The 22,785-nt window shown below is 40.5% G+C and overlaps 1 protein-coding gene across 20 annotated transcripts in view; it reads right to left on the bottom strand.

Moving 5' to 3' along the window:
* Positions 1-22,785, bottom strand: part of Haus3 (HAUS augmin-like complex, subunit 3) — a 171,977-nt gene that overhangs the window by 65,803 nt on the left and 83,389 nt on the right. For all 20 annotated transcript variants that reach the window (XR_010057411.1, XR_010057415.1, XR_010057412.1 and 17 more), the window contains 2 exons: positions 21,524-21,577; positions 20,126-20,191 (listed from right to left, as the gene is read on the bottom strand). Coding sequence is in view for 13 of the 20 variants with exons in the window: in XM_063273606.1 (XP_063129676.1) it covers positions 20,126-20,191; positions 21,524-21,577 (120 nt within the window). In the remaining 7 variants the exon portion in view is untranslated. The remainder of the gene's footprint in view (positions 1-20,125; positions 20,192-21,523; positions 21,578-22,785) is intronic.

Here is a 22,785-nt window from a genome sequence, read left to right as displayed (position 1 = left end):
AGACACAGGGATAGTCTCTAATGAGACTGTACCAGGTTCAGCGTCAGGAGAGACCAATACACCAAGAGTACAGAACAGAGCCTTGAATCAGACCATTCATGTCGGCACTCTTGTATGAGAAGGGATTACAGAGTGAGTTGTGAAGACAGGACTGTTATAACAAGCAGTTATCCAAATGGAAAATGCTCACAGCTCTACACCACACCTGTGATTAAGTGTGATTAAGACACAATGCAAAATATAGAATTTGAGCATCTCTATAATTGCCATGCAGGTAAAGACTCCTTAAACGGCACAGCACATCACGTATTGTGGTGCTGTCCACTTGTAGTCCCTGCTGCATGGGAGGATGAGGAAGGAGGATCACTTGAGCATGCCTTTGTCTGCTCAAAATAGAAACAAAAAAACCAAGAATATGTAAGCTATAAAAACTTTAAACTTGGGGCTGGGGATTTAGCTCAGTGGTAGAGCGCTTGCCTAGGAAGCGCAAGGCCCTGGGTTCGGTCCCCAGCTCCGAAAAAAAGAACCAAAAAAAAAAAAAAAAACTTTAAACTTGATATTGAAAAAAAAATCAAAGACTACACAACAGGAAACTAACTGTAGACTAAAGATATACCTATAAGCAAACAAAGAAAATACCTATAACATATGAAGAACTTTCATAAATTAACAAAAATGATGCAAACTTCCAAACTGAAATTAGATAAAAGACTAAATGGGCAAATAACTGAAAAACAATACTGAAAGAAAACAGCACTCATTAAGAGGATAAGTACTATCTGTTACTATTCACATAAAATTTAAAGTAACAAATGCCTCACTATCATGTAGTTTTACATCATTATGAAAATACCTCTTACATTCAAAGAGATTGTAATGTTTATTGCACGTCACAGCCAAAGTTAATAGTACAGCCTGGAGGTACTTAGGACTTAAAACTGACATGTTGCAATATACTCAGCCTGTTCATTTAACCCACCTTTAAGAGACTGATGTAACAATCTTACTTGCCTTGGATTTTCCATGTAATCAATTATTACATAAACTAATGCATAGCTGACATCTTAAGTTATATTCTTTCATGGCTCTGAACCATGAGTACACAAGTTTATGTAATACACACACACACACACACACACACACACACACACACACACACACACACACTATAAGTTCTGTTCCTCTAGAGAACTCTGAACTCTGACCTCGGTAAGAAAAGTTGAAACTAGCAAACATGAAAAGCAACCTTATAAAACAAATATCCACCATAAGTCCTGGAAGCAACATAAATATAGACTGATAAGTCCATTTGAATGGAGGTCAGTTGTGTCACTTGGTGTCACTAATATTTCATCCTTGGTAAAACTTTATTAAAGATTACTGTAAAGTATCCTTAATCTTTCTCCATGCAATACTTTATGTGCTATTCAATAAACACAGAACAAATACCTTTGTGAGGAACACACAGAGACACAGGGATAGACAAGACATGACAAGATTCAGGCAGGCATGGATTCAGACTCATACAGCAGATAGATTACAGATAGACCAGAAGCAATGTGTTTGAAGGCACAGAAGTAGAGATTTAGATCTAGGTGTGCTCTTGGTAAAAGCACTCCAAGAGAAAGTCCTCTGATTTATTTTCCTTAATGTGACACTCATGAATTTTGGATACTCTGAAGTTATTACTAATGTGTTTAAGTGGCACACTACTATTTAGGGGCATATAAGTGGGACAATAAACACTGCATTTGGGATAGAACACTGTCTTGGGAAGGAAATATCTAGGAAAGAATAAACAGGATTTCAGTGCCACCAGATGACATTAAGTTTTTAACCTGAATGAGTGACATGATGAACTACAGCAGGCTTTGTTCCTCGTGTACAGGAATAAAGGGGACCGATAAAGTGGGATGGAGACCTGAAACAAGGCTCGCTAAGGCAGGTGGTCTGTGTGAGCTCAGAACCACTGACTGGGAAAGAAGACTACTCTGGAGGATATGCTCAGAGACTCAGGGCAGAAAAGGAACAGAGGTAATAGGAGCAGTGGCTAGAGTGCAAAGGTACCATAGGTCTTCTCAGTTGACTCAGTAGCAACCTAGTCAGGTACTACAGAGCTGTACAAACATGCCAGGAGGACACTTAAGTAACAAACACTAGGGAAAAAAGTACTCATAAAGAAATGAAAGTAAAACTCCAATTTAATCATACCTGTGATGTTAATATTCCTAATTATTCAGTTATAAACTTAAAAAAAAAACCAGAAGAAAACCAAGAACTCAGGACACTAAAAAAAAAAAAAAAAAAAAAAAACTCAATGTGAAAGGTCAGAATTTTTGAATTTTGTAACATTGATAAATTCTGAGCCAGCATCACGAGTAGTACTGCAGTGAAATAAGGGCATTGACAAAAACTGGCCCTGATAATGTAGAAATACTAGACAGACATCTAAGCCATGTGTGATAAGAGGTATTGGATGGAATAATGTAGCTCCTGGCAAGCACAGAGAGAGCAAAGGTCCTACTCCTCCCATGAGAAGGCCTCTGGAAAGAAAATAGTGGTTCTGAACAGGACTTAAAAAGAGACTAAAAGGTCTAAGTCCTAAGGCCTGATTTGGGAGAAAAAAAGAACTTAGAAGAAAACTAAAGACCTCCTGGTTCAGGTTTCAGGTGAGGAAGAGACCTAGCCATGTTTTTTACCACTCTGAAATCCTAGTGATGACCCCATGCCAGAGCAACAGAGGCAAGCAACACATTCCATAACAGAGAAGTAGGCTGAAAGGCTTCTATTCACATGGACTTATGAGCTAACAAGATAAAAACAAGTGTTGGGGCTTCTAGAAATGCTGTGCCATAAGCACTGTGACCAGGGAGACTAAGGACAAAAGACTGACTCTGACAGAGTAAAGGGTGCTTGACAAGCCATTTCAATGCAGAACATAAGATAGAATTTTAGACAAATTAAAATGTCTAAATATTTACACAAATTCATTCCCATAATGAAAAAGTCAGATAATTCAAAAAAATCATCACTTTTTGAGCCCACCACCAGCTAACTATTCAGCAGAGAGCTGATCCTTGCTTGCATATGAAGAAATTACCGTCACCTGCAGACAGCCATCCAAAGGACTAGAGAACAAAGTTCAGGTCACAAAGGGCCAGGAATCCTGTCTATTCCTAGCAGGTATTTGTGAGAAGCTTAGAATTCACAGACACTTAGAAGATATTTTAAAAAGTTTTTTCTCAAGGGTAAAGAATAATTAACTATAGTTGGAACACTTATTTTGACTTCCCAGACAACTCATGAAAACAAAATCAGAAAAAGATAAACTATTCACAAATACCTTATCCCAGGGTGGGGAGAAGGGTAACATAAAGATCTATTACTCATCCATGTCTACTGAGTTTCTTAGGCTTTCTATTGATGAGGCAAAACTCCATGAGCCTGTGCAGCTCTCTGAGGCCATGTTTGTGTCCATGATCCTTGCTGTTGCCAGAAAACAAGAGGAAGTCCATGATCCATGCTCCTGATGACTGTAAAGGGCAAGGAAACTACTTCTGCAGTGGGATGGATGACTACAAACTCACAGCTAAGAAAGATGGACACACATCTTTTTAAAAATTAGAAAGAGGGCCTTAGAAGGCTTCAGTGACAACCCCCCCCCCAAAAAAAAGTAACAGAATAGACAGGAAACCATCAAAGAGATCCCTTTAAAAAGTGATAAGGGAATCAAGATGGAGATTGAGGATGACCCAGATCTGAGTGGTCCTGAATTGCCAAGGTAGCTGGGATGGATTTCTGTAGGCAAATTTATTTTATCAAGGTGGGCGGTTTATATCCTTATCAATTGTATGTAAGTGTATTGTGTGGTTGTATTGTGGGTTGAGAATTTAACAGGTAAATCTGATTGCTAAATTATATGTTTCTGGAACTTTGATTTTTACCAGGCTAAAGAGGCAGTGTGTGAAAGAAATGGCTGAGAGGCTGTTGGACCGTGCAGATCTGGTTCTGTTGCCCTCGAGGAATGACAGTGTGCAAGGGCCCACAGAACAAGATAAGTGTGTGTGCCAGGCATAGTAACTACCACCTAGGTGACCACATGGTAGAGTAGCAGCCGGAATGAGTGGATCAGGCTTGCGGGAACTGACAGAAAACATTCCATTTTAATCTTACCGCAACAGGTGGTGAACCAACATTATTAGGCAAAAAAACACTAGAAAGTTAAGATTATCGGCCTAAGAGTTGGAGACAAAATTTTATTTTCTAAGTAAGAGGGGGCCAGTGCCATTTTGAGTCATGTGATGTCTCAAGCTCAGAAACCTTAAACAAAAGAAATACCAGAGAGTTAGAGATAAGAAGCTGCTTGTGTTTTTAACAAAAGTTGTTTGGAAAAAGATTTAATTTAAAATGATTTAATTGCTTTAAAGAGTAGAAAGAATTAATGCTCTATTTAGTCTTTCAGGATGCCCATATTCTTTGTATGTGGGCTCCATGGGAATTTTGGGTTAAAATCATAGTTAGACAAGCTGCCTGCTTCTTAATGACAGGTATTAATGGAATTGTGATTTAGTTTGTTTTTGTAGTTAGAAGAATAGAGTACAGAGTTTACCTGAATCACGTGGGGATTTTCACCTGAGGTTCAGAACTTAGAGAGGGAAAATCAGTCACTGACTCCAAGTAGAGAGTGGTGATAGTTACAAGTTAATAAGGTTATTAAAAAAAGAAGTCTGTACACCAGGCAGAGTGAATACAGACATATATTATGGAAGTTATTAATAAATAAAAATCTGACACTCTAGATAGAGATCGATGTATTTTGGGCTGAAGTCCTGGTTTGATAAGTTTCTTACTTCTTATTGGTATTGGAATTGATAGAAGGTGTTTAATTTGTTTTATGAATTACCCTGTTAAAGGCCATATGGCTTGACAATGCTGGCTAGTGAGGGTTTGTGGTTATTTTTGGTATTTACTACAACAGGAAATTCAGGTTCTCTTAATGTGGGCTCCAGGGGAATTTGGGGTTAATTTCCTGATAAGCCAGATTAGAGAAGCCTAAACAGGCTCATACACTATTGTTTAGCTCACTTCTTTTTTAAAAAATTGTTTTAATTTTCATAATGGGTGTGATTTTGAGCCTTGCTATATTATTCCTCTGGGAAAGAGTACAAATACAAGCTTTTCTGGTTACAGACTAAAGAACATGGTATTTTGGAAGAAAGATTTTGTCTTTGTATTTTTAAAAAGGGTGATTAGGCTCTGGACACCTTCCAGAGTTATATGGACCAGATTTGATAGAGGGAGACCACCTGAAAAACTAGATTCAAGAGAATCAAACAAAAAGTTATCTTGATGATGCTAACATTTTGCTTTGAGATTTATATATTGCAGAATGTACAGCTTGGTGAAGTTCATCATCAGAATGCTGAATTGGCCTGCTTGGATTCCTGATCTCAGGGACTTTCACCCAGATCCAGTCAAGGCAGCCATCAGAGGCCACAACAATCATTGGGTGGCCTTCTTAAGGCCAAACAACTCCCCCATTTTCCCTACACTGCCCAAAGATATCTCAATGACCATGTACAGCTTGAAGAAGCCACTGAAGAGTCATCACCCCAATGCCCTGGACTGTGGGGGGCTAGAGGTGGTTATCTTAAGGTTGTTTTTATGAGAAATTTAGAAATAGTCATAATTTAATAGGGAGGAATTAGCTAGAATTGATTATACAGCCACAATCTCATTTGGTAGAAATCCTTATATTTGTTACTAAGCTAAAGCTATAATCTTTACATTGGTATAGAATTTTTGATACAAGTTTGTGATTTTCATTAACATAAATTTCCTCTACTGTTACAAAAATTTTAAAGTACAAGGCTTGGGCCTAGTCCTCCTATTAATGCTATTACAAACTGGTCTAAGATGATCAGACAGGAATTAAGGGCCAAATAACAAATTCATGGCTCCTAGTTTGTTGTTAGAGTGCTTTCAAGATAAAATATTAAGATATTTAACAGACAACAGTCCAGATTACCTTATATAGATAGATGGTTTTTAAAAACATCAGAAGTCCACAATATATGACATTTAATGTAATTTATCATTTGTTGAGACATATCTGTTCCTAACAGCTCCCCTTTGGTGGATTCAAAGAAGAAATTGAACAACATCTCCACCTCCAGGTAAGGTGATGCACTATGTTGAGACAGCCACTAGGCAAGAATTGCCTCAATTCATCTACAGACTAAATACTGTCCAGAAAATGACACGTTACAGAATAGTTGACTGATAATTTCTGCTAAGCCAGAGTGATCAGCCTTTCAAAATTCTGTATTTCAAAAGTCTGTCAGATGATCCTGGGCCAGAAGGCTGAAGACTTCACGTGTTGCTGACAGGGGACTGTGCAACAGTAGAAAATTGTCTCTATAACCTGTCTCAGTTCTAGAAGCCATGTTAGGTTTCCTATATTTACAGCTATATTGGTCATTCTCAGATTTCTGACGGGGCTGAAGACTGATTATGGTCTCATAACCGACTCAGGCTGTTTAACTTTGAAAGTACATATTTAATTAGATAGCTATCAGATAGAATACAGGCTAGCCAGGATATAACATAGATTTTAAGCCTTTCTTAAGCTGGAATAGATAACTAAATGTTCTGTTTAACTGATAAAATGTTGGTATATTTTATACTTTTAAATTACAAAATGATAATAGTTGTGCTCAGTTTATATCTGAGAGAAAAGTCTTCTTAATTAGACAGAAAGGGTGGAGTGTAGGTTGATGTCATTATGCCGGTGAGGGCTGGCACAAGTTAGATCAAGGCCATGATAGAACAGTAAAAGAAAAAGGTGGGGATAAAGTTTTTGTAGGGAGGGAGGGAAGGAGAAGGAGGGAGAATCAAGATGGAGACAGAGAAGGATGACCCACATCCAGGTGGTCCTGAATTGCCAAGGGAGCTGGGATGGATTTCTGTAGACAAATTTATCTTATCTAGGTGGGTAGTTTATATCCTTATCAACTGGTTTTAAGTTTATTGTGTGGATGTATTGTGGATTGAGAATTTAACATGTAAATCTAATTGCTAAGTTACAAAAAAAATTGTGATAAGGATACTGAAGTGCTGCTCACCACATTTGAAGGCTTCTGACAGCAGGGTTGGGAAACCCTTAAGGGGATGGCTATTGGAGGTTTGGCTGTGCTCTACTGAATATATAAGCAACACAAATTGGACTTGTGGGGTTTTGGAGGTGGGGTGAATTAGGAATTTCTGGTTTCTTTGGAGACTCAGTTGGGTCATGTGATGTTTTCTGGAAATTGAATTATGAGAGGATGTTTTTGCTGACACTGACCTGTGAAAGGATGTTTTGCTGAGAACAGACATGTGGTATTTTTCTAGAAACTGCCTGGAAAAAGGACATGTGATGTTTTGGTAGAGCGGATACTTGAAAGAGCCTGTGATGTTTGGAAAGGGTATAAATATAACCCAACAGATAGTGAATGCTGCTGTATGGTACTGGTTCGCCTTGCACTCTTCACTGGTCGTTGCTTGTTGTGACTTCATAGAGAAATGCCACCAAAGAACTTCTGGTGGTGGTCAGGCAGCTTCTTGCCACTTCCATGGATACAGGCCAGTCTGCAGAGCCTTGCAGTTTCTTCTGGGTCAAACTGCAGTTGCTGATTTGTGAATGGTGTTTGAGTAGCTCGAGCTGCTGCTCCTGATCCATGTAACTGAACTGCTGATATCATGACAATGCAGACTGGACTCACTCCAGAGAACTATCCCTAAACAGGTCCACATTCTTCTTTGCCCTATTACCTTTCCTTTCCACTACCTCTGGTGGATGGTAGGCTACAAGGGAGGCTAAAGCATTTAAGTACCCTTATTAAAGGTAGGTTTTGAGGGGCTGGGGATTTAGCTCAGTGGTAGAGCACTTGCCTAGGAAGCGCAAGGCCCTGGGTTCGGTCCCCAGCTCCGAAAAAAAGAACCAAAAAAAAAAAAAAAGTAGGTTTTGAAAAACATAAGCCTATGGGGGTAGGTCACAAGGGTTGGGGGACAATCCTGAGAAGACTGGGAAGTGAGTGTAATCCGGGTCCATGATGTGAAATTCCCAAATAGTCAATAAAAATATTATGAAGAAGAAACAAAACAAAACTCCATGACCAAAAGCAGCTTTGGGGGGGGAAGGATTTATTTCACTTCCACTTCCACATCCTACCATCAAGGAAATCAGGGCAGGATCCTGGAGCAGAGGCCATATACTAGTGCTTATATATCATATCACATTTCATACCATATACTAGCTTGTTCTCCATGTCTTGCTTAACCAGCTTTCTTATATATCCCAGAACCATCTGCCAGAGATGGCACCACCCACAGTGAACTGGACCCTCCCATATCAATCACAGTGAACTGAGCCCTCCCATATCAATCACAGTGAACTGAGCCCTCCCATATCAATCACAGTGAACTGAGCCCTCCCATATCAATCACAGTGAACTGAGCCCTCCCATATCAATCACAGTGAACTGAGCCCTCCCATATTAACCATTAATTAAGAAAATGCTCTACAGACTTGCCTATAGAATCTTATAGAGGCATTTCCTCAGTTGAGAGTTGCTCTTCCCAGATGACTTATGTGTCAAGTTGACATAAAACTGTCAGGACATCTATTCTCTTCTGAGTCAAAATAAATCTTTTCTCTTTTTTAAGTTGCTTATACCAGTGTTTGGTTACAGTGATATAAAAAAAAGCTGAAAACAGGAAATAAATTCAAGGGAATGTCAAAAGATGAGTCCCATAGTGAGCTATGGGAGAAAGTCAAGGGGCCTAATGTAAAAGACAAGAAGGAAAGTAGATCTTTAAAAAAAGATTCACTTCCCTCAACTGTGAAAAAAAAAGAAATTATGAAGTTCACAGGAAATGGATGGAAATGGCAATATGTGAAGTGAAGTAAATTTTTAGATTTGTGTGTTTGATCTGGAGTGTTTGTAGAGGTCAGGAAACTAGCAAAGGCCATGATGGGGAAGAGCCTTCAGATGGAGAGCAGGTAGCAGAATATGCATGATATGAAAGCAAACGAGGGGATATCGGGGTTGAAGTGGGGATGACAGTGGGAGAATGGGGGAGGGGAACTAAAGACATTTGAAAAGCCTTATGGCTACCCACTACTTTGTAAACTAATTTTAAAAAAAGTTTTTAAAAAGGAGTGGCTATATAGCTGGTTCACAGTTAACAGGACAGGAGTTTGATTTCTGGACCCACACAGTAGCTGAAAATTGTAACACCACTCTCAAGGGACCTGACACCCTCTTCTGGCTTCCACAGACATGTGGTACACAGACATACAAAACAACCATGCATATAAAAATAACTTTTTTTTTTCAAAAAAGGAATTGCACTCTGGCCAGACATGAATAATCCCTCTAGGGAACAGCTTTGGAACTGGATCTCTAGACTTTCACAGCAGAAATGGATTATATCAATACTCCATGTCCTAAGTGATTTTAGGGTTCTCTTTTTAGAAGGGGATGTCACAGGAAAGGATGTAACCCAGTTCTATATGGAAACGTGCCTCCTCCTATAAATCAATCCAGTCAGGCAAGCCAACCACCTGCCCAAGGAGCCACCCACCCGAGAACCGGTGCTCATCCTTAGCCATACTAAAGAGAAAGGAGAGACAATTACCCTGTAAGAGATAATGTACTTCTCCATGTCAGAATTCTTACCCGTTAGCACAGTCACTCTGAATCTGCCAGGAGATCCTGTTGAGTCTTAACTCAGAAAGGCATAACTTCCCTTTCCTTCTCTTCTCTTTTGGATGCTGGCCAGAGCCTAAGTAATGCGTTTTCTCTAGTATTGGGGCTTTCTGACATTTTCTCTAATTCTCTGACTCTGCTTTGTGGCTGCTTGCCTGCCAGCTCACCTCCATACAGGCTTAATTCAAATGGCATGGCTTGTTTCTTAACTATTTTTGGTTTTGAGACAGGCTTCTCTGTGTAACCCTGGCTTGTCCCAGAAATCACTCTGTAGAGCTGGCTAACCTCAAACTCAGAAATCAGCCCCCCTGCCTCTGTGGGGATTAAAGGCGTGCACCACCTTGCCCAGCTCTGCCTGGCTTCTTTCTCATCTCTAGTCTCCTCTCCTGGGCAGCTATTGAGATTTACAACATCCCTGCACCGTTTTCTTTTTCTTTTAAATGGTAGTATTTTCCTCAAGCTTAAAAAGGGTTGTGTGTGTGTGTGTGTGTGTGTGAGAGAGAGAGAGAGAGAGAGAGAGAGAGAGAGAGAGAGAGAGAGATAGAAGGAGAGGTGTTGTGAGGGCGAGACTGAGAGAAGAGGAAGGATTGAGGACTGTGATTGGGATGTAAAGTGAGTGAATAAATGAATAAATAAATAAGTTTGAATTGCAGTATGTGGTTCCCAGAAGCCATGGATTATTAAATGAAAGCTCCAGTGTCAGCTATGGAATTCCCCTTATGAGCTGTTGGTCAAGGAGATTCTCAAGTCCCCACCCCTCAAACACACAGGCTACTGCTTCTCGCAGTGTGCTCTTGGGTGAGACACTTGGTTTATTCCCCCTCACTGGAAGGTGGAATCCTGTTGCTGAAGACATCACATACTTCGGTTGCAGGGCATAAAGGAATACAGTTAAAGCTCACCTGAAAACTTCCTCTCTGCTAGCTAGTATTTATAATGCCTACTACTCAGGAGAAAAGTCGTTACTGATCTTGCCAGAGGTAGACCCTGCATGGTACAATGCTGTCTGCCAGGTAAGATGTGTTCCCTGGTGCAACAGTGTAGCCACCTTTGCTTCCTGGTTGGATTTGAGGCCTACTCCACAGAAGGAATTCATGGCTAGTACTAATAATCTGGTCAAAAGCTCCTGGGCTTTAGGTAGGTGCTAGGCCACAGAAGAACCTACTACTGTTTTATTAAACTGTTGTCAAACCATCTTCTAAATATTTGTTTAGTTTTTATCCATGGATTAGTGCTGCTGACAAACTTGATCAGAGAAACTTCTCTTTTACAGTGAGCAGCAGTAATGTCAAGACTCAGAACTGGTCAAAGTGCTAAGAATAGGTGACTATCCTTTCAAGGGTCAGGGACCATCCCAGAAGAAGGTGGGGAGAGAATGTAAAAGATGGAAGATAAGGAGAAGTACTATGAAACACTGCCTTCTGAATATGACATAGTGACTCCACTCATGAATTCACCAGCTATTGTTATCTGGACAACACCTACACAATATCTGAACTCATCACCATGGCACGATGGGGAAGGGGCACATGACACCCCCACCTCTTGTTGAGGGGCTGTAGGGATAATGTTTATTTGCACTGTATGAAGATATATTTGTCTTTCCTTGCCCACTTAAGGCACCTTCTGATTGGTTAAAATAAAAAAGCCTATGGCCTATAGCAGAAGGCAAAATAGTAAGATGGGACATCCAGGCTGAGAGAGGAACTCTGGGAAGAAGTCAGGCACTGGAAGATTCGCCAATGAGACTTGAAGGAAATCAGATGTATAAAACTGAGGAGAAGCAACCAGCCACGTGGCAGAACTTAGATTAGTATAAATGGAATAATTCAGTTACGAGTTAGTTGAGAATAAGCCTAGCTTAAGGCCAGAAGCTATTAATAAATAAAAGTAAGTCTCTGTCATTATTAAGAGCTAGGACAGGCATAGAAAGGCCCATGGTAACAGAGCTATGGCAATTAACACCTTCTGAAGGATGGGGGAATCATTCTTCAGGGGTGTAGTTACAGCTAAGTTGCTCATGGTCCAGTTGCTAACCCTGTACTCACACATGTTAGCAACCCTAAATAAAATCAGTGGGTTAGGGAAAGGAGGGAGAGAGAGAAAGATATGAATGTATGGAAGCAGGATAGGTTGGGAGGAAACAGAATTCCAGGGGGATCTGAGGGGGATATGAAAGGGAAGTGAGAACGATAAAAAGTACATCATATAAGGTATGAATTGTCTAACTATAAATAAATAAGAGGCACCACCTGAAGAGCTGATGATACAGCTATTGCAGAACTTGTAGAAGTTAGGGAGTAGAGCTTCACTGACAGGTCATTAGGGAGCAATGTGCATGTTCTCTCTCTCTCTCTCTCTCTCTCTCTCTCTCTCTCTCTCTCTCTCTCTTTCCTCTCCCTCCCTCCCTTCCTCCCTCCCTCCCTCCATCTCAGGATCAACTGTAGAACTGGCGATGGGGAGTGGAGCATAGGACTCTTCCCCACTGCTGGTAAGAATGTCAAGTGGCAGCTCTACCTGTTAGGAAGCAAAGCACAACCACCTGGCTCAGGAGGCAGCTCAGGAGCATTTTAATCCCAGAGGTCAGGAGGCAGAGGCAAGAGAATCGCTGTAAGTTAGAGTCCAGCCCTTAGCTCAGCTAAGACGTGGTGATTACTGCCTCTCAGAAAAAACAAAAAATGAGAAGAAAGAAATAAAGAGAGAGAAGGAAAAAAGGAAAGCAGCAATACATACCTAGTGTATGACCCAACTATTATTATATTATTATATATGATTTTACATCTGTACATAAAGAACATGCACAAATGCACATGTTTACATTCCAAACAGAACACAATCCCAAATAGATTGATAAAGGAATTCATAAACAAACTCTGGTGCAATTCTGCTCAGCAATAAAAAAGAACAAAGTATCAAAACATATGAAGTTTCTTTAAATTTGCCTCAATAATGCTGTTAAAAATGAAAAAAACAGGGATTGGGGATTTAGCTCAGTGGTAGAGCGCTTGCCTAGCAAGCGCAAGGCCTTGGGTTCGGTCCCCAGCTCTGAAAAAAAAAGAAAAAATGAAAAAAAATGAAAAAAGCAAAGGTGAATTTTTGCTTCTGGTGAGATATAGTGAATACATTCCACTGACCACAGCTATGAAACTAGACAGTATGCACAGGGCAACAATCTGAAGACCTGATAAATAGAGCAGGACACAGACTAGAGAAGCAGACCAGAGCCTGAAACATTACCAGACAGGCAGCAAGTTTATCGTCTGTTCCCCTCAAGCATGGGGTATGCTTGGTACTGTACATGTGGTTAGTGGCAGAGAGTGTACAGGAGCCTCAGATTATTAAAGCCTCAGGCTTCTGGTTAGAAGACCCCCCCCAAAAAAATGGCAAAGACCCAGAAACAGTGAGAGAAATCATAGAAAGACAGCAGTTCAAAAAAAAAAAAAAAAATCACTGTACCCATCTAGGCTCATCGAATCCTGCTCAGTTAATTCCTAGATCAACCACTGGGTGGCTGTCATGTGAAACTATCTAAACGGTGCCTCAAAGACTGAAAGCAGGACACAGTGGCACCAGAGTCCTCAGAACTTGAAACCTAAGCTAAACCAGGACATTGGAACGAAAACAAAAGCATCACCATTTTAGTGGATTTTCAAGATAAGACTCAAACTTTCAAAATGTCTAGTAAATAACATCAAAATGCCTGGCACAAAGAAGTAGGAAATCTCAAGTCACATGGGGGAAAAAACAACCCAAAGATGTTGTACCAGGAGGATATAAATATTTGTCTTTCTCCTCTTCCTCTATCTCCCCCTCTTTCCATGGCCTCACTACATAGCCCTGGTTGTCCTGGAACTCACTATGTAGACCAGATTGGCCTCAAACTCATATAGAGATCCGCCTGTCTTGGCCTCCCTGTTGCTGGTAGTAAAGGTCTGTGCCACTAGGCCTGGCAGTATTTTCTCTAACAACACATTTTTAAAGATTTATTTATTTATTATGTGTGAGGACACTGACGCCGTCCTCAGACACACCAGAAGAGGGCATCAGATCACATCACAGATGGTTGTGAGCCACCATGTGGTTGCTGAAATTTGAACTCAGGATCTCTGGAAGAGCAATCAGTGCTCTTTAACCACTGAGTCATCTCTCCAGCCTAACAACACTTTTTTTTTCTTTTTTCTTTTTTTCGGAGCTGGGGACCGAACCCAGGGCCTTCCGCTTGCTAGGCAAGCGCTCTACCACTGAGCTAAATCCCCAACCCCCCTAACAACACTTTTAAGCAGTTGATGTAAAAAAAAAAAAATGTGCCAATGTGATTGTGTTACATAGAATGGTAAAATTCAGCATAATCAATTAAAAATCAATGTTTTTGTAATTTTGAATGAACCATTACATATTATTCCATTGAAATGTCAAAATATGGAAAAAGATGCAGGGGAACCAAGAGACAAAATACTTTACACTTTCTGTCATTAGACGCAGAATAACACAGAAATGGGTAGAAATTACTTCAGCTGGTGGCAGAGACTTTGTCTCGGAAGGGGTATTTGGGGGAAAAAAGCCAATTTTCTGACAATATGGCAGTTAAAGCTGAGTTTTAAAAAATATTAATCAGTGACTACAGAGATAGTTCAGCAATTAAGAACAGTTGCTGACTGGCAAGGATCAACAAAATAACTGACAACAAATGCTGGCGAGGATATGGAAGAAAGGGAACATTTGTTCACTGTTGGTGGGACTGAAAATTGGTCCAGCCTCTGGAAATCAATGTAGAGAACCTCCAGAGGCTAAAATCAATCTGTCATGTGACTCAGTGATACTAACTCTAGGCATCTGCACAAGGGACTCCACACCATCCTCCACAGACACTTGCTCAGCCATGTCACTGCTGCTCTCCTCACTCTAACTAAGAAACAATCTAAATGCCATCCAGGCGATAAAGAGACAATAAAACGTGATACACATACACCAGGAAAGATTTTTCGGCTGTAAAGAAAGTTGAAATCATGAATTTTGCAATTCTGGATGGAACTAGAAAAGATTGTACTGAGTGAGGTAATGGAGACTCAAAAGGACAAAGGTCATATATTCTCTCTCACCTGTGACTTCCAGCTCTCGGACTTCAGATGTGAGTGAATAAAGTGGAGTGACTCCAGAAACCAGGAGAGCAAAAGGGAGCCACAGTAGAGGGCGCAGTAGAAAGGGAGAGCAATAGGGGACAAGTGATTCCAATGTGGAAAACGGGGCTATCCGTAAGGAAGGAGATAAATACAAAAGGAAGACAGGGGTAAAACAGCAGTAAGAATATTTGATATTATCTAAAATTACACATAATGCATATATAAATCAGGGTATGCTTATACATACATAGTTTAAATGAAAATTTCCCATCTGGGCTGGCAATGTGTACACAATCTAACTAAAACTCCGACACTAGCCATGAGAAGCCACAGACTAAATACTGTTGTTACCCTTAATTGATTCCTAGAGATGGAAGTTAAGTTGCTATTGCTGAAGACACCATGTACATTAAACATGTAACCCAGAGAGGACTTGAGATGGATCTTGGAGGAGAACCTATTATTGCCACTTTACTAAACCAGCACAGTCCCTATTTATATGCTAAATGTGTATCCTTAACCCATAGATAAGTGTAGTCCTCACTGCTCATCAAAAAATTTTTTCTTTGCAACTGAGACTATTACAGAAAACCATAACTGGTCAAAATGCAAAGAATAAGAGATTTGTAGGGGCTGGGGATTTAGCTCAGCGGTAGAGCGCTTGCCTAGGAAGCGCAAGGCCCTGGGTTCGGTCCCCAGCTCCGAAAAAAAAAAAGAACCAAAAAAAAAAAAAAAAAAAAAGAGATTTGTGGTGCCCAGTTCCAACCGACACATCTAAAACACAATTCCTGCAACAAAGGTTCACAGATTATTTCAGAAGAAGGGACAGAAGAATCAGAGGAACAGGAAGTTTGTTGTGAGATCATGTCCCCTAGAAAAGTCACAAAAAATTCCATCTATGAAGTCTAATCAACATGGATGCCTAAACAGAATCTAAACAATGACAACATCAATAGATAGACATGCTAACGTGAAAGGGGGAATTTGTATAGGGCCCCTCTGCTAGACAAAGAATGACAGGCAACTAAGGAATGCAAAGAGCAGAAGAAATAGACTCCCCCAACTGGTTATACAATACCAAGTAACATAATACAGACTGAGCAGGTTGTGTTTACAGATTAGGAAAAGTGTGTAACAATAAAGAAAAGAGGCCATGAATTTGAGAGGGAGCAAGAGCAGCTACATGGAGGGAGGGGTACATGGGAAGGAGGAAAGGGAAGTACAAGGAATGGTAATCATATTATAATTTCAAAAAATAAAAAAAATTCATAATGCCAGGCATGGTGGCCCACACCTTTAATCCCAACACTCTCAGTCAGGAGTAGATCAACCTGAGTTTGAGGCCAGCTTAGTGTGTTCCAGGATAGCCAGTGCTATATAGTAAAACCTTGTCTTGAAAAAAAGTAATTTTTTTAATAAAAGTCTCATTTGCTGCTCAGCACCCACATGGTAGCACACAATGGTCTGTAACTCTAGTTCTAGGGTATCCACTGTGTTCTGCAGGCACCAAGCACACAAGTGGTACACAATACACATAAATAATAGAGTAAGTAAGTCTAAAAATATTTCTCAAGGATCAGTTAAAATTCAGTAGTGGGGCATTCTTCTAGCAGGTGCAAAGTTCATCAATTGAATTTTGTTCAGTTTAAGGAAAACTAATTCAAACTGTAGTCATCTTGGTAATATAATGATGATATCTGGTTAAATAATGTATAGTTGGATTCAATTTTTAAGTGTAAAATTATGAAAATACTAATATTGTGGGAAATTAGAGGCAAACATTCAATTAGTCTTGGCGAAAGGAAAACCTGTCAGAAGATCTGAAGACATGACTAATCAGGAACTACAAGCTGGGGAAAGCACCATGGACAGTGGGGAGCACCATCATTCATGAGTCATGGCAGAATTGAGGGCTAAACAAAACCAGGAGATAATCCTAGAAAACTGTAAAAGACAAAACTGAGTATCCTCTGACAGGACACACACTCAGAATGCCCTTTGTAGTGGGGCCTGAGCTCACGAAGCCCAGAGAGAAGCACATGCTCATGGTTCCCTTTCATAGGCATCTGCCAATCCAAGAGTGACATGATCCCAATCTGTCACAAGCAGATGCTGATAGAGAAAAGCAAGAAACAGAAAAAGAACCTGCCAGAGACACCCTATGGGCGCTACAGAGACACTCTATGAGGGCCTGAACCTGTAGCAGGGTACCCAGGTGGGCCTGCACCACAAAAGGGTTCTAAAAGATTGACATCCACATGATGAGCTCCTAGATCAAGTGAGAGGAGTCTGAGAGACAACTGACCTGAGAATTTATAGTCCCAGAGCAGGGTCCCTGAACCTAAGGCAGCATCCACATAATGCCAGTTTCTTTCTTCTTGCACAGTCACCCCAGTTAGATCAGCAGGTGCCTCTTCTGTGTGTGTCAATGGATACAACTTAACTATATTTGCAATTACCTAGATCCCAAGTGTCTGCGTGCACCTGTGAGGGGTTCCCCTTAATTATTAAATCATATGAAATGGGAGAACCCCACTTCTTTGTTTTGTTTTGGTTTTGGTTTTTGAGACAGGGTTTCTCTGTGTGACCCTAGCTATCCTAAAAGTCACTCTATAGACCAAACTGGCCTCAAACTCAGAAATCCATGTAATGCTAATCTTGGAATTTTAGCTTCTTTAAAAAACCACAGAAATATTATATGACTGTGTTTTTGTTTTAATCCCAGGTGTGGGGACACAGGGCTGCTTCAGACGGTCCACAGCAGCTGACTATGACTTGCCTAGTGCTCTAGCAGTGGTGTGATTTTTGTCAGCTGCAGATAGTTTCTGCAGTGGTGTGATGTCTGGGATTCTGGGGACTTTTCAGAGGGTGTATAAATGCTAGAGCCTGAAAAGGCAGGAGGGGTTGTTGGCTGTTGGCTGTTGGTCGGTTTGTTAAGTAGTTGTGTGCAAAGAAGAAAGAAGAAGAAATAAGATATGCTGACAGCAAAGATCAAACTTGCCCCAAGGAACTTGAGCCCCTAATCAGCAGGAAGTAGAATAACAATAACATCGCCCTCTTTCCTTTTTATCCTTTCTTCTATCTAGTATTAAAAGGTTAAAAGGGTGGGAGAAAAAGGGTGGAGAAGGGTGGAGAAAAGAACCCACAAAGTAACCAAAGGCAAGCCTCAGATCTGCCTACCTCTGCCTCCTGAGTGCTAGGATTAGGGTGTGCACCACCACCACCCAGCTGGGAAGACCCACTTTTAATCTAGATCTTTGGAGGTGGCTAGCTTTAATCTGGCCCACACCTTCTGGTGGCAGCCTACGTAAGGGGCATGGAAGAAGGAAGCTTGCTCTTTGCCTGCTTGCACTCATTCTTGCTTGCAAGTCCATTTCTTCACTGCATTAAAGCCTACGTCTTCAGTGTTCTGAAGACTAGTGGAGACATCCAACCTCCTAGACTGAGCAACTACTGAATTTTTAGGCTCTCCATTGGTAGACAATCATTGTTAGACTAGCTGGACTACAGCCTGTAAGCCATTGTAATAAATCAACCTTTCTATATCTATATATAGATTTGCTTTTTCAATTCTATTCTTTGAGAGCACTAGTTCTCAACCTGTGAGTGGTGACCCAAAGCAGTCACTTTCATAAGGGTCACTTAAGACCATCAGAAAACACAGATATTTAAGATTCGTAACAGTAGCAAAAGTTATGAAGTAGCAATGAAAATAATTTTATGGTTAAGGGTTACCACAACATAAGGAACTGTATTAAAGGGTCACAGAATTAGGAAGATTGAGAACCATTGCTCTAGATAGAGAACACTAACTAATGTACCTGGTAAAATCCTAACTACTAATTAGGGACTTATGGGAAGAACAAACAGGGAAAGATGACTTATATTTTCTTATTCCTTAAAAGTTCACATTATTTTATGTCAAATATTTCTAACTATATACATTAGTCTATATTTTAATTATTCATATATGTAATTCATGTATTTAAATCTAAGAGAACTCAGATTAAAGTATAATAGCAAGATATGTTAAAATAAAAATTGAGGTCAGGTAGTGGTGGTGCACACGCCTTTAATCCCTGCACTTGGGAAGCAAAAGCAGATAGATCTCTGAGTTTGAGATTAGCCTGGTCTACAGAGTGAGTTTCATGACACCAGGGCTTTACCAAGAAATCCTCTCTCAAAAAAACAAACATAAAAATTTTAAAAATTAAAGATTAATAGTATTTTATAAGTACATGTGTTTAATAGAATATATGAAGACAGGGGACTCTTCAATTTGAATAAAGGTGTGGTTGTTATTTTGCATTTATTTTCTACACTTGAACTTTTCTATAAGAAATTAACAAATCCGTGTATATAATCATGTTTGTATGGGTGTGTGCATGTGAAAACAAGAAACCAATCTTGGGTAGCATTCCTCAGGAGCCATCCACTTTGTTTTATGAAATGGGGTCTTTTATTGGCCCCAAACTCACCTAATAGGCTAAGCCAGCTGCCCATGAAGTCCAAGGGATCCTTCTGTCCTCATCTCTCCAACACTGAACTTACAAACATACACTACTACACCCAGCATTTTCATCTGGGTATTAGGTGATTGAACTCAGATCCGCATGCTTGGCTTCAAGTATATTATCCAGTTCAACATCTCCTTTACATCAAAACTATAAAGCCATTTTGAAAACTATCTTGCTGGGAGTGGTGCGCACCTGTGACCCTAGGACTCAGGTGGCTGTACCTAGGCTATAAAGCAAGACCTTATCTTTAAAAATTACCCCAAAAAGTGTTACTATAAATGCAAGGGCATTTATAACTTTCCATTAAAAACAGTCATTAGAGTCAGGTGGTGGTGGCACACACCTTTAGTGCCAGCACTTGGGAGGCAGAGGCAGGCAGATCACTCTGTGAGTTTGAGGCCAAGCAGGGCTATACTCAACAAACAAAATTATCGAAACAAAACAACAAAATAAATAAAAAAGCCAATCTTTAGTAATTATGAGCTGGAGATGGTTTTCATCAGGTAGTACCTTTATAGGAGTCATCTTTCCAAGATACCCTCTGCCCTCATCACCAAAGTGTCTGAGTTACTGGGTAGAAACAGCCATTCTTGTTCTCAGAGCACATAGTTGATGCCCCAATACCAGAGAAATAAACATATAGAGTAAAACACAATTAGCGCCATAAGGTTCTCTTCTAGGAACAGAATGTGCAGACGCAGACGTACAATGGCATGGAAATGAACAAGTAACTTACAGGATGCTTGGCTGAAAGTCTCCCTGTCACAGTTCCAGTCTGATTCCATGTAGAAGAGATGGAGCCCTTGATCAATTAAGAAGAATCAGTTTAAACCTATGCAATATGGTGTGAGGAAAAACACACAGACCCTTCACCAACAACCCTCCTTGTTCCTCTTGAAAGTTACAAAACAGCCTTGGGATCAGGGTCAGCTGAAGGATGTTCCCCTCTAACCCAAACAGAAGCAGCACTAGGACAAGTAGATCCATGTCAGTTATTAACTGTATATGTGGGTTAAGGGGCTGTAGAGACAGCATAAACTTAAGTGAGATTATGACACATTCTGCAGCTCCTTGTGCAGTTTTTTTTTTTTTTTGGTTCTTTTTTTCGGAGCTGGGGACCGAACCCAGGGCCTTGTGCTTCCTAGGTAAGCGCTCTACCACTGAGCTAAATCCCCAGCCCCTCCTTGTGCAGTCTTACAAGTCACAGACACCTCTGACTGTAGTTTTACCTGTGATAGATATTATTGGTTGCCAATTTTACTATATCTGCAATTAACTAAAACCCAATTGTCTGGGTACACATGTGAGGGATGTTTTTCTTAATAATTTGAAGTGGGAAAACCTCCCAGTCTTTTGTGGTGGGTAGAAACACTTTTAATCCAGATCTTTGGAGGAAGGAAGATCTACTTTTAACCTTGGCCATACCTTCTGGTGGCAGCCTATCTAAAGGACACAAAAGATGGAAACTTACTCTCTTTTCCTGTTTACACTCACTAGGAAGTCCATTCCGTCACTGGAATTAGAGCCTACTTCTTTGGATCTAACATATATTTTAGACCAACCAAGACACCCAACCTTATGAACTGAAAACTACTGGATGGACTTTTTGTTGTTAGATAGCCATTGTTGGACTAGCTGGACCATAGCCCATAAGTCACCCTCTTACAACCCGGGGTGTGTATGTGTGTGTGTGTGTGTGTGTGTGTGTACATATATATGTCTGTGTGTGTATGTATGTATGTATGTATGTATGTATGTATGTATGTATGTATGTATGTATAGTCATCCTATCAGTTTTGTTCCTCTAGAGAACTCTGACTAATATATTACCTCACATGGCTCCAGAAAAAGACAGACAGTGTGAAAGACAGATGTGAAAGCAGGCCAGCTGCTGAACTGCCTTATATGGAGGATCTGATGGCCTAAAACCAGCCTGCACAGAGCTGGAGAGACAGCTCAACTATTAAAGGCTAGGCTCACAACCCAAACCAACCTGCACTGTGTGGAGATTTTACAATACAACCACAATCCACATAGTTCCAAGAACAAGTTCTCCTTTCCTGTAAAACTAGTGTGTGTATCAAAATAAACCTTATTACTAATCCCAACTTCTTTTTTGTTAAGGCTTAGTTACCTTTTTCATATAAGCTAGTAATCCATCTATAAAAGTTGACTTGATCTTGTGAACCTATATCATAAAGACAAGAAGAGTTATGTTATTAAACTTGTGTAAGCATTCAAAGAGGCCAACTCCATAGCAGCAGTTCACATAGGCATGGGCATGTGGTGTAGAATTCACCTTGGACAACCTTAAGTGTGCCAGGATTGAATGACAAGATTGACAAAGAAAGATGCCAGTTTGTCATCCTGCAGGATTTCTAGGCTACAGAGATACTACAAAATTGCACTGCAACTTCTAATTTTTTTAAATCTTATTTTTAATGATGGTTCTTAAATGCTTTCATCTCCCTTGTAGCCCATCACCCACCAGAGGTGGTGATAAAAAGGGACACTGGGGAAGTGGACCAGTTTAGAAAGATTCTTTGGAGCAATTCCCATCTGTGCTGTCTGGAAACCAGCAGTTCAGTTCACAGGTTCACAGTAGCAGCTGCATCAACTGGCAAGCACTTCACAGACACACCAGCAGTCCAGTTCAGTCAAGTCAGGAGAGCAAACACAAATCAGCAGCAGTGGCACAGCAAGAGGAACCAGCAGGAACACCAAGAGAAGTTCTCCCATTGCGCCTCTCTCAATGAAGAGAAGATCAACAAAGGTGAGACCAATAAGATATTCACAGCCAGCTCTGTAGGCAAGCCTAGCTCAGCCTCTGTCACTCTCCATCAAGTCCTCTTTATATCCCACCATGTGTCCTCCATGGGTCTTGCCTCAGCACACGAGTCTGACTTGGCAAAACTCCACATGCATCTGTCTTAGCTGACATCACTCTGCCAATCAGCCCAAGACCTCAGAAGTGGCAAAAAAGCCTGGGCACACCACCAGGAGGTTTTTGGTGCATTTCTCTCTACGGAGTCCCAACAAATAAAGCTCAACTACACAATATAAGGTGGACGGACCAATACACGCGTGTTGTTAGTAAAGAATCCTTCATGTGTCCTTTCATGTGTTTGCTTTAGCAGAACATCCTTTTACCTGTGTTTTAGCTAAATGTTTCTTCATAAGTCTGCCTTAGCCTCTGCTCTGTCTCCACTTCAGAAAAACACTCCTTCACATATTTATCCCAGCAAAACACCATCCAGCACAACTGGCTTTCCAAAGAACCCTTAAGTTTCCACTTCATTGCACAAATACTCAGTGTCCCCAGCAGTGGGCCTTTTCTAGTTTTTTTCCCCAACCTCATATCACTTTGGGAAGATCACTAATTTGGTACCAATGTAT

The sequence above is a fragment of the Rattus norvegicus genome, chromosome 14 (genome assembly GCF_036323735.1).
Source record: "Rattus norvegicus strain BN/NHsdMcwi chromosome 14, GRCr8, whole genome shotgun sequence".
Taxonomy (NCBI): domain Eukaryota; kingdom Metazoa; phylum Chordata; class Mammalia; order Rodentia; family Muridae; genus Rattus; species Rattus norvegicus.
Note: the sequence above shows the minus strand (reverse complement) of the source record. Positions and strands in the feature narration are given on the sequence as shown.